The 17458-nt window shown below is 45.4% G+C and overlaps 1 protein-coding gene across 1 annotated transcript in view; it reads right to left on the minus strand.

Moving 5' to 3' along the window:
* The window catches only part of ANKS1A (ankyrin repeat and sterile alpha motif domain containing 1A), a 162575-nt gene that overhangs the window by 69018 nt on the left and 76099 nt on the right, over positions 1 to 17458 (minus strand). Inside the window, exons 11-12 of the mRNA XM_065404506.1 lie at positions 11492 to 11609; positions 3668 to 4245 (exon numbers count right to left, since the gene is read on the minus strand). Coding sequence (XP_065260578.1) covers positions 3668 to 4245; positions 11492 to 11609 — 696 coding nt within the window. The remainder of the gene's footprint in view (positions 1 to 3667; positions 4246 to 11491; positions 11610 to 17458) is intronic.

Below are 17458 nucleotides of genomic sequence, written 5' to 3' on the forward strand. Positions count from 1 at the left end.
GAGAGGCTCTACCTCATGCAGTTCCTCTCTCACACAAACTTCATTCCCATTCACATGAGGGATCAAGCCAGATTCGCTCCTCTCTCCCACCCGATGCTGCATTGCTGTTTGCTTTGATGATGCCTACGTCTGGCTTGTAGGGAGTTTATATCAGATGACGACAGCGGAGGGGGAGAGCGTGTGTGTTCATGTTCACATGAAACGGACAGCGAGTCAGGAGACAGAAAGGAAACAGACACTAAATAGATTCTTTTGCAGCACTGAGCACAAAGTAATATTGTCCTATTATTTGGACCAGGGTTACAGAGTGGGGGAGCTGCTCTCCACAGCAAGTCAGCAATAGGAGAGATCTTTGCCAAGTGAACCACTGTTTCCTCATCCCACCCTCTTGCAGAGACGGGCACCACCTTCCCCTTCCAAACAAAGGAGATTCAGCTATCTGGGGAAGGAGCTCACCGACAGTGATGAGCCTGCGAAGGGATCAGACCTTTCAAGGCAAAATTTACCTTCTTTCTTCACCATCTATGGACTTATTTGGCACCATCACAGATAGCCCAAAAGCAACATGGGCTTTGCTCTTCTCTCCCCCCAGCTTTGCTGTCCCATCTGCCTCATGAGTTCACGAAGGTCACTCCTGAAACACTTGACTCCACAAGGAGGCATGCCCACTTTTAGTAAAGCCACTGGGTGAGACAGATTTTAATGGCTGTACTGCATAGAGCAACAGACAGGGACTCTCTTCCCCTCTAGCTATCTGCATAAATATTAACATTAATGAAATAACATGTGTAAATCTGCCATGCACCAATGGGAGATTATCCCACTGCCAATACTCTCATTGCAAACAGTCAAAAGCAGAAGAGCTCCAGGCTCAGTGCGGTTTTACATTAACCAGATGCTCATTCAGAGGCTGTAAGTCACATCCTAATTCAGAAGCGGCTGCATTAACCCATCCAGGGGATGAGTAAACCTTTGAGAGAAAACTGAAGAGTTCTTTAGTCTCATCACTAGAGTTCTAACTGCCATCAGACCAGTCTCTCTACTGCCCATTTAAGTTGTCACAATACAAACTTGCAGGTGTGAATTTTGGAGCTGGTGAAAAGGGAGGGGTTAGACATTTCTCACCTGCAGGGATGATACAATACCAAACATTTTAAAATTGCAAATGAGCATAGGCCTTAGCCCAAGCATAATGTGGGGCATGCAATGAGCACATTTCACTGCGCAGCTGCCCCTCCACACCTGCCCCTATAACACGCTGTACTGACTGGTGCCTCTCTGGAGCAGAAACTCAGCAGATCCAGCATCAGTGGCCTGACCCCCACCTGAAGTAGTAACTGCCAGTATTTAGCTCTTCTGTAATCCTTTTCCTCAGTAGATCTCAAAGCATCTTCCAAAGGAGGTCAGCATCATTATCCCCATTTTACAGATTGGAAAAAATAAACAGAACGAAGTGACTGGGCCAAAGTCAGCAGTAGAGCCGGGAACCGAGTCCAGATCTCCGGCACCCTAGATCAGTGGTCTATCCACTAAGCCACATTGCCTTATTACAAATGATGATTCTGAGGCAGGCATGATGTCCCACGAATCCAGAGATTAATAAGGTTTATTACTCAACCCGCTTCCAATGCATAATATGAGCACTGCATGCTTTCAAACACCTGAAAATGCCCAGCACAGCCGTGTCTCTGAAGGAGGTCATGGGGAAACAACCCAGATCAGGATAAAGGGAAGCACTGATGCCTCATGAGGGTTAAAAAGAAAATAAAAAAAAAGAGACAAGAAGACACTTAAATCCTACAGATGATCAGGGGACAACAGCTGTGGGGAAAAGATAGCATAATGGGCCTCTGAACTTCATTGGGCCCTCTAGATGCAGGGCAATACAAAAGATTAAAATAGCTTTTTCTCAGGATCCAATCCCTCCACCCCAACACATCCCTTAAAAAAAGATTCAAACATTAAGGTTTTGAAAATAAAGTTTTAAATTAGAGTGGTTTGATTTTAGATTAAGGGCAGGAATCCTTTACATTCACTCCCCCTAGCCTCCTCTCCCCAATTCTCTTCTTGGTCGGAACCATTACCAGCATGTGTCTGTATGACACTCTGGACTTTTCTGTAGGTTAAAGAGTCTCTGTTCCATCCAGTGTTAACATGGCAAATAGTTCTGCAATCTATCTGCAAGCAAGCAGGGAGATAGGTGGGCAAGCTTGCCCACCTAACTATACAAAGCAGGGAAGCTCTAACAGTGATTACACTCTTGCTACCGGTCCAACCACTGTAGCAATTAAACCCAAAGAGGGCAAAGAGCTGGGCTTTCCCTTATGTAGTTTAGGGCTCCTCTGGAAACAGCCATCTGGGGTAGGAATTTCAAATGAAGTGTGACAGCAGCACAGCAAAAATAAATAACTGAGTCCCAACAGATCAACCTTCTCCTTAAGAATCAATCCCTTATAGCTTTGGTATTATTGACACAGGTAATCAATAACTGCACAGACACTGTAACCAAGACAGCTGTGGAAGTACGCTCAGTTGGTGTGAATGTCTCCTGGAAGCAAGATGGGGAATGTGCTTCAACAAAAGGAGGAGGCCCACAGACACTTGCTCAGTTACCTTGGAGGATTTTTGTTTAGCAGTATTTTCTGAGTACATCCCTTCTCCCTGGGGTAAGTTTCACCCATCCGTCAGCCATGTAACCGATAAAAGATAATACTTAATTTGGATTGTGCAGAGGTTGAGCCCCAATCAACACACATACAGTCTGAGCAAGGGGTACGGTCACTGACAGTTTCACTGGAACACCATGAACATGTCCCATTGGGTATGGGATTCCCTTTCGCCAGCCGTTTACAGGCCTGGCACGCCTGCAGCCTTCATGAATCCGATTCTCTCCCGGGGAGGGTTTCCCTTTCAGTACACAACGAGTGGCTGATCTGGGCTCATCTTTTACATAGCTCTGTTGCTCTACCAGTATGGAATCATCTCCAAAGAATGTTTCAGTAATGCTGCAGTGCTCAATTTCAGAGGGACACAATCCCAGTTGAATGGTTCACTAAGGCCAACTTCCTAAGCATGAAATAAGGGCCCCTCCCTTTTGCACTCCACTAAAGTGACTTCTAACCACCCTCTGAACTAATCACTTCAAGACATAAGCTAGATCTAATAAATGTGCAAAAGCCTCCCTACCTCCCACCCCATGAACCCAGCACACCTTCCTCACCCACATCCCTTTCTGCACACGCCACAGGCAATGGTGACCTAGAAAGGGAACCCCCCCTCCCCTTTTGGGCTGGGATACTCCAGAGGGAAGGACCAGTGAAGGGGACACTAACACGACAACTCTCCTTTTGCAAACACAAAATCCGTTCCAAAACACACTGATGGACACGCCCAGAGAAGCGAAGCCCAGGATATGAACATTTCCAAATGTTTAAGAAGAACGCCTGCTCTGATTACGCCTATCTCCTGGCATTTAACCACTGAGAGGCTTGTTGTAATTAAACAGACAAATAATGAAAGAAACTGGGGTAAACACAAAGGAAGGTGAATAATGCTTCAAGCCCCACAACTTACTCTCTCCCCGCAACAAACTGAGTACGATGCAACTCATACAGCACACAAGCTCATTCCCAGCATTAAGGCATTAGTAAGCCAAGGTCAGTCTTACCTCATCCCACTCCGAAGCAAAAGACGGAGATTTCTCCAGCCTTTTCTTCCCAGTGCTGCAGTTTGAGAGCGATTCGCTCCGGCTCCCCATGGCATCGTCCTCAGTCGGTGAGCAGGTCAGGAGGTCGGAATCTGATTTGGACAAGCTACGGCTGAGTTTGAGCTCTGCTTTGGGCTTGCCTCCCAGGTGGGCTCGGCCCCCAGCACCGCCTCTGTCTCCCTCTTCCTCTGCACCACCAGGGTGCTGCAGTGCTTGGGGAGTCACTGCAGTTTCAGGTTCTGCCTGTTGGATGTTTTTGGGCTGGACCGTTGCGTAGATCGCTTTCTGGTTTTGCTCAGGAGAACTGGTCCGTACTGATCCAGATATAGGTAAATCAGCATCCTCCAACTGCATAGCAGGTGAGTGGCCTGTGCCCTCTGTGCCTCCTTTGGCCACAGAAGAAATGAGCCTGAAAGGGTCCTCATTTATCTCACACACCGGGGAAGAGCCATGGAGCAACCCTGAAAACTGCTCCGGGACCTGGATGTCCTGGCTGTCTGCAGAATCTTGGCTCCGGCTACCACTGCTCCTCCTGTGGTCTTCAGGGGGATGGAGACAGAAATAAAGAGAGAGATTAAAAAACACGGAAGGAGAAGCAAAACTCCACCTCCCCTGGCGAGAGACTGAGCGATAGAGAACAGTTCAGTATTGTTTGAGTGCTCAACTTGTACCCAAAGTCACGGCATTTATGAAATTCCAAATACTGCCCTGATTTATGCAATCTGGCAGCTCTCCTTGTTGTTTTATTCCCGTTAACAGTAACAAATCAGGCCTTGCTATATAAGGCCAGGAGAAGTGCTAACCCTATCCTGCAGAGAGAGAGAGAGAGAGAGAGAGAGAGAGAGAGAGAGAGAGAGAGAGAGAGACAGACACACACACACACTCCTGGAACATTTGATACATTTCCATAAAGGCCAAAGTGTTATTTAGAGCAGCACCTCCCTATTCTTGGCTCAGATTGCGGGGTGGGAAACTGCTGGGCTGCAATTAACCTGCAAAGTTCCAAAATCACTTCTCAAAAAAGAGCTGATTTCTTCTTTGGTGGCTTCAGGGCTCAACTTCTCCTCCTTACTCAAGGGAGGGGGGAAAGAGGGCTTAACCTGGTAACATCTCACTCCACCAGAAAGTCTCTCCTGTTAACTAACCACTAAACACAAGATGGTCTGATCTATTATTGCAGCAAGCTGCTTGCAGTACTGACTGTCCCAGAAATCTGACACTATTCCTCTGCTACTAACGTACTAACATCCTTAATATCAAATACCAGTGCCCTGGATAAATCATGAATAACTGACTGAACCCAACTGCCAACTGGCACACTGAAGCAGAGCGGCACTCACCTTATTCATATAGCACACGTGTATTCTAATTGTACAGGATTTTAAAATGCTTGGAGGGAACTGCCACTTTCTCATCAACTGTCAGGGATTATACTCCTGTCAATGACTGCTGGTACAAACACATTGTAACCACTTGAATTTAGTACTGGGGAAACGTGCTGCCCCCAAGACTAAAGTCTTCAACCCAGAAGATAATTACAGCTGGAGAACACATTATCAATCAAATGCCTTGATAATGTGACTTGTCCAACTCTGAAGTGTAAGGAGAATGTCCAGAGGGGACGGGGAAGGTCCATTTCCAAGGCCCATCCAGTCCTTGTCCACTTGTTTGAGACAGCCAGCTCTCCGAGATCACAGCAAGGAGGACCACTCTCAATCAATGGGCCAAATGTGCTACTGAATTTTGTGACTAAAAGCCAGTCAACTATGGATTGGAGTGAAATAGGCTCCTTTCACACGGGCTTCCTTTTTAGCAATAGGGTTGATTTACTCATTTTCAAACACTAGTTCTTGGATTGTATAAATACAACATGTCCTTTTCTTGGAAACTAAAAGCAGGCACAGGATTAACAGTTTACCTGTGGAAGCTACTTTAGACATTGGAGCACAAGTAACATGAGTTTGATTAGAGAGAAGGTGGGTGATGTAATATCTTTTATTGGTTGAACTTCTTTTGGTGGAAGGGACACATTTTTGAGTTTCCCAGAGTTCTTCTTCAGGTCCGGAGAAAGTAACCAGAATGTCTCCACTAAATACAAGCATAAGGGATCTGTCCCACCTTGTATTTAGTTCAGACATTCTGGTTACTTTCTCTAGACCTGAAGAAGAGATCTGTGATGCTCAAAAGCTTGTCCCTTCCACCAACAGAAGATGGTCCAATAGAAAGTATTACCTTACTTACCCTGTGTCTCTAACATCCCGGGACCAACACGGCCACAGCAATGCTGCAAACGTGAGTTTGATTAGTTTTATTTAGTCCCTTATACATTTGTTTGTTCCACAGAAATACAAGAGACAACTTATAGAACTGGCAGCTTCTGCCTGGGAACAGAACAGCAGCACAAGTCAGAATTGAGGTTAGCCAGTAGGGCAGCCCACTGAGGGAGCTCACAGTTCTTGCCTGTGTCAAGTCCCTCTTATGACCATTTCAGGTACGGCACCCCAAAAACAGAAAATTAAGTAGGTTAAAAATTCTAAGGAAGTGAGGTAACTGGAAATTACCATCAATGCATATAAATGCAGTGTAAAGTTTGCAAATGAAATTGCCAATAGGGGAAGATGAAACATCTCTCCAGTTACAATCTCTCTAAGGTCCTGCCTACACTATATCTTACTCTGCTAGGGCTGTCCCAACACTTAACCATGCTAGAGTATTGCAGGACCAGACCGTGTGTTCAATGTATCCCTGAGCCACGTGACAACCTATCAAGGACACAAGACTGTAACAAACCAGGAATACATTAAGAGAGTTCCATCCATACACACGGCAAGGTCAAGCCCTGTTTTAATCATGACAAATCATTTACTCTATGGTAACCAGTTCCACCACAGGGGAAATTACTGCATAGACTGGACAGTGAGTCTTGATGGCCTTAGCAGCCTCTTTCTTCTCATTCCTTTTCTATTCCTAACTGTTCATTTCGTCAACACCCCAGTTTAACATTTAATGGCATTTCTGTCCGAAGGCAGAAAGGCGGCTGGCAATAGTTTGTGCCGCGTGCTAGAACACTTGGGCCCACACAGAACAGACTGGCCAAGCTCCACTCACAAAGACTAACAAAGGGGTCTCTGTTAGAAGGGAAAGCACAGCCACGCATTCAGCCTCTTCAAATGAAGCGCCAACCACAAGACCAGGACAGAAATACCCCAGGGAGGAAGGCGGCAAAGTGGGGGTAGTGACACTTGCAGAGAAGAGCAAATAAGCAGAGATGAAAGCCTTGAGGGAGAGAACATTTCAGGGCATTTAACACAAACCAGTACTAAAAATCTCACCGATAAGCACAGAAGCAGGGTTGCTATTGGGGCTAAATGCACAACAAGCGCGAGGTCCTTACCTGTCGAGGTCTCAACTGTGCGTGATTCGGGGTTTGGATATTGCTCGGAATGGCTAGGAGAGAGGTCGGAAGAACCTTGGCGATTCAATGGCCATTGACCATCTTGGGAAGACGTGCCTTTTCGGGGTTTGGCCTGCAAATACACTTAGATTATTCCAGTCTTACAGCCAGTATGGTCATCTTCATCGCAATGGTAAAAACATGCCAACCATTGCTCTCTGCTGAATAGGTAGAAAAGCAGTTCACCTGGGGGAACTAATTAGAACTGGGTGCCTAACTCATCTGTGCCTTTGAAAATATCCCCTGTAGTTTATATTTAAGGTTTAATTCTGAAAACCTAGTAACATGCATTTTGTCCATAGAGACTTTCAGTTATAACTGCGAGAAGCTGGGACTGGATGACAGGGAATGGATGACTCAACACTGCCCTCTTCTGTTCATTCCCTCTGAAGCATCTGGCACTGGCCAGCATCAGAAGACAGAATACAGCGCCAGAATGGTTATTCTTATGTTCTTAACTCATTTAGTAACTATTATAAATACACACATACAAAGACACTTGCCCTTGTAGTCAATCTCCATTGAAGGTTTCATACATAACAGGAATTGACTGTAACACCTAACGAGCATGTAAGCCCCTTTGAGCATAGGCCGCCTCGTTTGTACAGTGCCACGTACATTAAAACCATTTAAATCAAAATACAGACATGGTGCAGATGAAGTTACTCAGTCCTGGTATAGAGCCGAACAGCTGAATTTAAGTAAGCTCTCTGGCCAGCAGTCAGGTATCTTCAAACATGAAATACTCAACGAGCCAAACTTTCCTTGTTAAAGAATTCTAAAAATATACTGCTGTTGCCTTCCCCACCCAAAGCAAGTCTAAGTCTCCCTGCTATATAACCAGGAGGGCTTATCGAATGTCCCCTGGATGAAAAGCATCAAGCTCTCTCCGCTCTTTTTGCCCCTGCTTCCTGATCCAAAGATTAACGGCGGCGTTTATAGGGTGGATCTTCCCTTCCCTACCCCTGCCCAGCAAGGACCCACTATAATGCATCATGCCACAAAGTTACTTACAAAAGTTGCATGCAAGTTTGTATCTTCTGTGGCACAGAAGAGACCAGAACAGCTGGGTGAGATGGGGCAGACAGCCTCACAAAGCACAACCAGTGGCTCTAGCTGAATATTATTTTTGCAATAAATTGGAAGCAGAAAAGCTCACTTGCACAAACTTTAAATGTGAGTATTTATGCCTAGAACAGGAAAAGCTTGCCACATGCACATGTTTACATCTAGTAACTCAAGAATCATGCTGGACAGAATTTATATCACATCACCCTGAGAGAATGCAGCCCTACTTTGTGAGCTTGTTTGCATTTTATTTCCACACTCCCTCCTCAAAAAAATACTTCAGTTCAGGAAATGACTTTTCCACCTTAAAGAAGGTGCAGTTAAGCAATGTTTTGGTTACTAGGAGATAGCAGTGCTGTTTTGCTCTTAGGCTTGTGAACCATCTTGAGCAGTACAAATGCAGACTCATGTCTCTCCCCCAGGAGTGAAATACAGTTTGTGGTTTGCCACCTCCCAGAAAAAAGACAGAATTGTGATGTCAAAGAAGAAAATTTTGCTTCTCTTGTATCAGAAAGAACCAAGTCACTCCTACCTGAAGCTGGTTACTGCTGATAGCACCTGAAGATGGCGATTCCCCTAAGGGGGAAAAAAAAAAAAAAAAACAACCATCAAAACCTGGGCATGTTTTTCCCCCACCCATCCTCTATGACGTATCTGACAAGATGCACTGGGTTTTACCAAGCCCCTCTAACCAATCCACAAGGGAGGACCATGCCAGTGGACTTGACTTAATTCTCATCACATTACTTAACTTTCTACACACGTTAGACCTTGTCAAAATTCCTTTCCATATTAGATGGGAAGCTGGTCTGGATCAAACCAAACCAGATCTGAAACTCTGCCCAAAGCATCAGGTCAACCTTGACAGTGCTTTAATCCACTCACGAAAGGAAAGCAGGGCCCAGGGGCTAAGAACACATGTGCAGTCATGACTGGACACAAGATGGAAAGCAGCAGCACAAGAAGGGAGGCAGCAGTTATACATGAAGCAAAGTACCATTAAAAACAGCACTTTGTGCCTTAAAAAAATCAAAACAAGAGCTGTAAAGCACCTGGAGTTAAATGATGCAGTTTGTAACGGACCCCTGTGCCATTTGGGCCCTGCAAGAGTACTGCTGTTCCCGCAGAATGAGGAGAGCTGGCCAGGCAGAGAAAAACTGCAACACCTGTAGCTTTGCCATACTGCAATCTCACACATTATCTCACTGCTTTAGAAACTGATCCATTAACTTTCAAGGTAAGAGCTGTGAACAAAAAGCACCATTTTAAAAGGAGAAGTGACAGTAATATTGATACTGGAAAGATAGTGACTGCTCTGCTAACACTCCTCCCCACCCCAACACCACTTGCTGTGAGAGGCAACAGGAGCAGAGCTGATCAAGTCCTCACCTTTCTCCCTCCCACCCCAAGCTTACTGCTGCTTCTTGCATTCAGATTCTTTTATATAGTACCGAGAAATACACTGTTAGACCCCATTTCCTCTAACAGCAGCCCCTACCCACCACTTGAGCTGAGCCACTTTTCGGTGCTAGATCTAAACAAACTATTTCAAACCAAAATGAAAGGAACCAATACAGACTCTCAAAACCAAACACTGTTAGATTCTTGGATTGCTCTCCTCCTAATGGAGAAGGGGGGTTCTTTAGGTTCATTAGAACCACAATGAGACATCCCCAGAGCGCCAACCTGGATTCAGGGCTCCTATCCTCCTGGCTGAAGACTAGCCAGGAATCAGGATTCCTCTTCGGCTCCTTATTTAGCTAAATGGATGACAAGGGGCTTCCATCAACTCCTCCCTCTTTTAAGGGATTGGGCCCACAGCCTCTGCAATACTCATGGCTTGTGCCAGGCTGAGGGTGAGAACCCTGGATCAAGATTTGAACTGAAGTCTCCATGCGTTTGTGCAAGGAATTCTCTCTTTAATGTACCACAGTTTGAACAGTACATTATATTGTGCATATGTAACTACACACACACACCCATATCCAATGCTTATTTATGCACTAGCATATTAAGCAAAAAGACAAGAGCAAGAGGAAGGAGCAGTATTGTCATTGACAGCTTACAGAAAAGACAAATCCAGCAGCACCTGAACTACATGAATTAAACCTTTCAAGCCAAGCATTAGAAGACATGAAATAGCTTTTCAACCACCATCACCCAAGGACTTCTCCCATTTGGGACTGTGAAGCATCAACCTGAAAACCACTGCAGTTTTGCATCAGACAACGAATAGCTCTGGCAAAGGTTGGTGAGAAAAATCAATGACCTCTTTGCCACTGTGTGCATTCAAGAAGTGGAAACTAGCATCTGTGAATAGACTAGTAGAAGGAGTGTGATTTTGGAGGGCAAGCAAGCAACAGTCATAACACTAAGTCATATTTACTGTTCATTCAGTCTCAGGATGAAACATTTGCTGCTTTAGACCCGAAGTCACAACTAAGTCCCCCAGATCTCTTGCTCATTTCTGTTGTACACACTGAGCAGATCTTTCACCTAAAAAGCTTTTCTTGAAAGAAAACCAAATGCAACAATACCCGCCTACAAAATACAGGGTGGTGTACAGCGCTCCGGGTTCCCAAATCCCACATAAACCACCAAATGAAGGTCCCTCTGGGGGAAGAGAGCCAAGCGCAGTATTTAATCTGATGGCATGACCGGATTTTAAACTGGTGCCTAACAGCAGCTTACTTTGTCTGTGTTTGTTTTTTTCCTTGGTTAATTTATTTTTCTAATTGGCTCTGACAGCCAGTGGTGCATTTGTTGATTTCGGATTGTGATATCAGGGCCAGATCCTCAGTTGACATGTATTGACACAGATTTAAACCTGCTGAGGATCTGGCCCATTAGTATTTACACACTTGTATTTGACTGACTCGCTTGACCAGGATTTTTCCCTAGTGGCAATGGATTGGTTATTCTTCCATTTTGATCTTTTTTGTTCCTGTTTTGCTTGCTTTGTGCGCGAGATTCTGGTGTTTTAATTTTTAAAGTTCAATGGGTCAAGTCCCTAGGATCTCATATTTGCCTTAAGGGCAAAAAACCTCTTACTTAATGTAGATATTGAGGCAGAAATATTTTAATCCTCTCCCCTGAGAATGGAAGCAGATTACCACAGGAACATAACTGCAGCACAGAATCCAGCCATCCGAACCAGAGAAATAGCTAGGATAAAATTTCTCCCCCTGCGGCCCCCTGCATGCTGGTCACATCTGCCAACCCAGGCAGTCTGGGCACTGCTGTCTTTCTGTATCATCTCTTACCTTTTGTTTTTCTATCCACTGCAAGCGGCTTTTTAGTTTCTGCGGTAAGCAACAGCTCATAAGGATGCTCCTCTTCTTCGGCTGCACTTCCCCTGCTCTTCCTCCGCACCACAGAGACCTAATGAAACACAGCATGCTGTAGTTGTCTGTCGAAGTCAGTGTCATTTACCCCTATGGTATGCATGGAGCCCTCCTATATGCCATTGTTCTGACCATGGAATGTGCTGCAGAATCCACCCCTCTGCCAGAGAACTAATTCAGAAGCTGAGACTGTTTTTTAAAAATGCAAACACCTCCCCCCACCCCCATACTACTGTCTAGCTCTTACAGTTGGAAAAAAGCCTTCCAGACTGCCCAAGTCACTGATGTAGTGACGACTTGCTCAGTCTGCAGGCAGCCTGAAAAAATAGATGAGAAGTCCATCGCTATCCATTTTAAAAAGATGCTGACTCAGACTTCATGTGGCAAACTCCATTAGCAACCTTATTAATTATTTCACTATTGATTGAATACTTCATCAGTTAGCGAGCATACTAGTCTCAAACCTGAACTACCTCCTCCTCACACTTTCCCGGGTGCCAAAAGTCACAATTAGCATTTTCAATATCAAGTTCCACAGCATGCTTCAAACTGAAAAGACCGGGAGCAATATAAATTGAATTTAACATCAAAGTAACAAAGGGTACTGAAGTGATTGTATTACTTATTTCCATATTCAAGAGAAACCTCTTTTTGTAATTAAATGCATCTGGAACAGCTGTAGAATCCCCAACCAACTGCACTGGAGGCCTCTAGGAAGCCTGCCAGTGGTGGTCTTCAAACAAACCCAACCTCCCAGTCAGTCAAGTTACCTTCCTTGATCCATTGCACCTCTAATGCTAATGTATTAGAGACTAAGGCAGTGGTTCTCAACCTGCGGCCCAAACAACACACAAGCTGCGGCCCTGTGACATCCTCAGAGCCATACAGGTAGTATTGGATGCGGCCCATATAATATGTTGTGGGCCACATAAATAGGTTGAGAACCACTGGACTAAGAAGTTAGTTCTATAGCAATGCACACCAAAGTGCTGTGCTGTAACTGCCCCATGTGGACACTGAAGGCACAAACTGCAAGGTTCCTGCTTTGCATCAGTATAGTCCTGCTTGAAGAGGACTACGTTCACGTGAACTAGTTCGCGCCCTCAGCATCCACATCAGGGAGATACAGCACAGCACATTGGTGCGCATTGCTATTCACACCCCCATTGGGTAAACTGCAGGGCCGTGTAGACATGCCCTTAGTCTGTATCAGGTTCAAACTAACTCAAAGTCTCACCGTGAAACTGAGTCAGGAGTTTGCTTAGCATGATGGTGAACCTTAGCAAATTATTTGAGGAACATGCTCTGGGTATGTAACAAAACCAGGTAAGTTTCCCAAGGTTTTGCATTTACATGCGCGTCTGCAGTCAAACACCGATTTCCCCGAGCCCTAAATGAGGAACCAAAGACCTTCAGTTATAGGTATGCAAGAGCCTGGGCAGTCAGCACTCAGATCATAGGACTGGCTTCTCACTTCAAGTTGAGAATAAGCCCACCACAACTCATCCATCACTGCACCCAGTCTCACTCACCCATTTGCAATGTTCAGTCTGGTATCTAAATTAATGACAAGAAAATGACTGTTTCCGCCTGATTTAGATGCAGTGAATCCATGAGCTCTGAATGTGGCTAACTGTGCTGGAATGTTCACTGCTACTTTGCCTCCAAAGAATGAAAGCTTTAAAACAAAAAGAACAAGGAGTACTTGTAGCACCTTAGAGACTAACAAATTTATTTGAGCATAAATAGGAACAGGTTTGGGTGTTTGGCTAACGAGGAGGGGACGCAGCAGGTGGTAACTGATGGTGGGAGGCAGAGGAAGAAAAGAAGGGCAGCTAGTCCAATAGACAGGGGGGAGGAGTTGATGGAGACAGCATCAATACTCGGCCCCGGGAGGATACAGGATGGCAATAGGGGGACTATAAGGGAAAATGGAGACAGACAGGAGTTACGGCCGCAGGGAACAGGGGATAGATTGGTAGATTGCGCTGCTCCTAGGCAAAGGCAGGTTTATGTGATTGGGGACTCCTTACTGAGGAGGTTAAACAGGCCTGTGACCAGGGCGGACCCACAAAACAGAAGGGTGTGCTGTCTGCCGGGCGCTAAGATACGGGATGTGGACCTGCGGTTGAAAAGGATCCTAAAAGGAGCAGGTAAGAACCCCTTGATTGTCCTTCACGTAGGAACGAATGACACGGCTAGGTTCTCGCTAGAGAGAATCAAGGGAGATTATGCCAGGCTGGGGAAGACGCTTAAGGAAGTCGAGGCTCAGATTATCTTCAGTGGGATTCTGCCTGTTCCTAGAGAAGGACAGCAAAGGGCAGACAGAATTGTGAGGATAAATAGCTGGCTGAGGGAGTGGTGCTATAAGGAGGGCTTTGGGATGTATGGCCACTGGGAGGCTTTCGGGGACAGACAGCTGTTCTCACGGGATGGACTTCACCTAAGTAGGGAAGGAAATAGACTTCTGGGAGGGAGGCTGGCTCATCTCATCAAAAGGGCTTTAAACTAGGAATTTGGGGGAGACGGTTGGGAGATGTCCAGTTAATCTCCACGCCAGATTCCAACACTGAAAAAGAGGGCGAAGAGATAAGCACAGATATAGATAGGGGTAGGGAATTGGACATAAGAAGGAGGGGACGGATGGACACTACGGGGTCCGTACCAAAGTGCATAACTAATGGGAGAAAGGATAGACAGCATACGGTAAGATGTTTATACACCAATGCGAGAAGCCTAGGTAACAAAATGGAGGAATTGGAGCTCCTGGTCCAAGAAATGAAACCTGATATCATAGGAATAACCGAAACGTGGTGGAACTGTAGTCATGACTGGAGTACAGGTATGGAAGGGTATGTGCTGTTTAGGAATGACCGGAAAAAAGGTAAAGGTGGGGGTGTGGCACTGTATGTCAATAATGAGCTAAAATGTAAAGAAATAATAAGTGATGGAATGGATAAGACGGAGTCTGTCTGGGCAATGATTACACTGGGTAAAAGAACTACTAGAGCCTCCCCTGAGATACTGCTTGGGGTGTGCTATAGACCGCCGGGATCTAGCCTGGATGCGGACAGAGAACTATTTAATGTTTTTAAGGAAGTAAAAACTAATAAGAGCTGTGTAATCATGGGGGACTTTAACTTCCCGGACATAGATTGGGGAACAAATGCTAGTAACAATAATAGGGCTCAGATGTTCCTAGACGTGCTAGCAGATGAATTCCTTCATCAAGTAGTAGCTGAACCGACGCGGGGGGATGCCATTTTAGATTTGGTGCTGGTGAGTAGTGAGGACCTCGTTGAGGAAATGGTAGTAGGGGACAACCTTGGCTCGAGTGACCATGAGCTAATTCAGTTTAAACTAAATGGAAGGATTAACAGAAATAAAACTGTGACTAAGGTTTACGATTTCAAAAAGGCCAACTTTAATAAATTAAGGCAACTACTTAGGGAAGTGGATTGGGCTAACATACTTAGAGAGCTAAAGGCAGATGAGGCCTGGGATTATTTCAAGTTGAAGTTGCACGAGCTGTCCGAGGCCTGTATCCCGAGAAAGGGGAAACGGTTAGTAGGCAGGAGAATTAGACCTAGCTGGATGAGCGGGCGTCTCAAAGGGGCGATTAAGGAAAAACAGAAAGCGTACAAAGAATGGAAGAGGGGAGAGATCGGCAAGGAAACCTACCTTATTGAGGTCAGAGCATGTAGGGATGCGGTGAGAAAGGCCAAAAGCTGTGTAGAGTTGGACCTCGCGAGGGGAATTAAATCCAATAGTAAGAGGTTTTATAGCCATATAAATAGGAAGAAAACAAAGAAAGAGGAAGTGGGACCGCTGAAGCATGTAGATGGAGTGGAGATTAAGGATAATCTAGGCATGGCACAATATCTAAATGAATATTTTGCGTCGGTGTTTAATAAGGCTAATGAAGGGCTTAGGAATAGAGGGAGCGGGACAGAGGGGAATAAAGGAGGGGCGATTGCAATTACAGTATCAGAGGTGGAAGCCAAACTTGACCAGCTAAATGGGACTAAATCGGGCGGACCGGATGATCTTCATCCTAGAATATTGAAGGAGCTGGCGCGAGAAATTGCAAGCCCCTTGGCGATAATTTTTAATAAATCTGTAAACTCGGGGGTGGTACCAACGGACTGGAAAATAGCTAATGTGGTTCCTATTTTTAAGAAGGGGGAAAAAAGTGACCCGGGTAACTACAGGCCTGTTAGTTTAACTTCTGTAGTATGCAAGGAGGTCTTGGAAAAAATTTTGAAGGAAAAAGTAGTTAAGGACCTTGAGGTGAATGGCAATTGGGACAAATTACAACATGGGTTTACGAAAGGCAGATCGTGCCAAACCAACTTGATCTCCTTCTTTGAGAAAGTAACAGACCTTCTAGATAAAGGGAATGCGGTGGATCTAATTTACCTCGATTTTAGTAAAGCGTTTGATACTGTGCCGCACGAGGAATTATTGGTTAAATTAGAAAAGATGGGGATCGATATGAAATTCCAGAGGTGGATAGAGAACTGGTTAAAGGGGAGACTGCAGCGGGTAGTACTGAAAGGTGAACTGTCGGGTTGGAGGGAGGTCACCAGTGGGGTTCCTCAAGGTTCGGTTTTGGGTCCGATTTTATTCAATCTATTCATTACTGACCTCGGAACCGAATGTAGGAGTGGGCTGATAAAGTTTGCGGATGACAAAGTTGGGAGGTATTGCCAATTCGGAGAAGGATCGGGATATTCTGCAGGGAGACTTGGATGACCTTGTAAATTGGAGTAACAATAATAGGATGAGATTTAATAGTGAGAAGTGTAAGGTGATGCATTTAGGGATGACTAACAAGAATTTTAGTTATAAGTTAGGGACGCATAGGTTGGAAGTGACGGAGGAGGAGAAGGACCTCGGAGTCCTGGTTGATCGCAGGATGACTATGAGTCGGCAATGTGACGTGGCTGTGAAAAAAGCTAATGCGATTTCGGGATGCGTTAGGCGAGGTATTTCTAGTAGGGACAGGGAGGTGCTGCTTCCGTTATACAAGGCGCTGGTGAGACCTCGTTTGGAGTACTGTGTGCAGTTCTGGTCTCCTATGTTTAAAAAGGATGAACTCAAACTGGAACGGGTACAGAGAAGGGCCACTAGGATGATCCGAGGAATGGAAAACCTTTCCTATGAAAGGAGACTCGAGGAGCTTGGTTTGTTTAGCCTAACCAAAAGAAGGCTGAGGGGGGATATGATTGCTCTCTTTAAATATATCAAAGGGATTAATACCAAGGAGGGAGAGGAATTATTTCAGCTCAGTAGTAATGTGGACACGAGAACGAATGGATATAAACTGGCCGTGGGGAAGTTTAGGCTTGAAATTAGACGAAGGTTTCTAACCGTCAGAGGGGTGAAATTTTGGAACAGCCTTCCGAGGGAAACGGTGGGGGCGAAAGACCTTTCTGGCTTCAAGATTAGGCTTGATAAGTTTATGGAGGGAATGGTTTGAAGGGATAACGTGATTTTAGTCAATTAGGCATTAACGTGCCATCGCGGGTAAAATGAGGGTCCGGCTGTAGAATCTTGCCTGTATGCTCGGGGTTCTGCTGATCGCCATATTTGGGGTCGGGAAGGAATTTTCTCCAGGGTAGATTGGCAGAGGCCCTGGAGGTTTTTCGCCTTCCTCCGCAGCATAGGGCAGGGGTCGCAGGCTGGAAGATTCTGTTGTGGGTGGGTCAGCTTTTGTGGCCTGCATCATGCGGGAGGTCAGACTAGATGACCATATTGGTCCCTTCTGACCTTAAAGTCTATGAGTCTATAAGCTTTCGTGGGCTAAAGCCCACTTCATCAGATGCATGAAATGGAAAATACAGGAGGCACACACACACACACACACACACACACACACAGAAT

The sequence above is a fragment of the Emys orbicularis genome, chromosome 4 (assembly GCF_028017835.1).
Source record: "Emys orbicularis isolate rEmyOrb1 chromosome 4, rEmyOrb1.hap1, whole genome shotgun sequence".
In the NCBI taxonomy this organism is placed as follows: Eukaryota; Metazoa; Chordata; order Testudines; family Emydidae; genus Emys; species Emys orbicularis.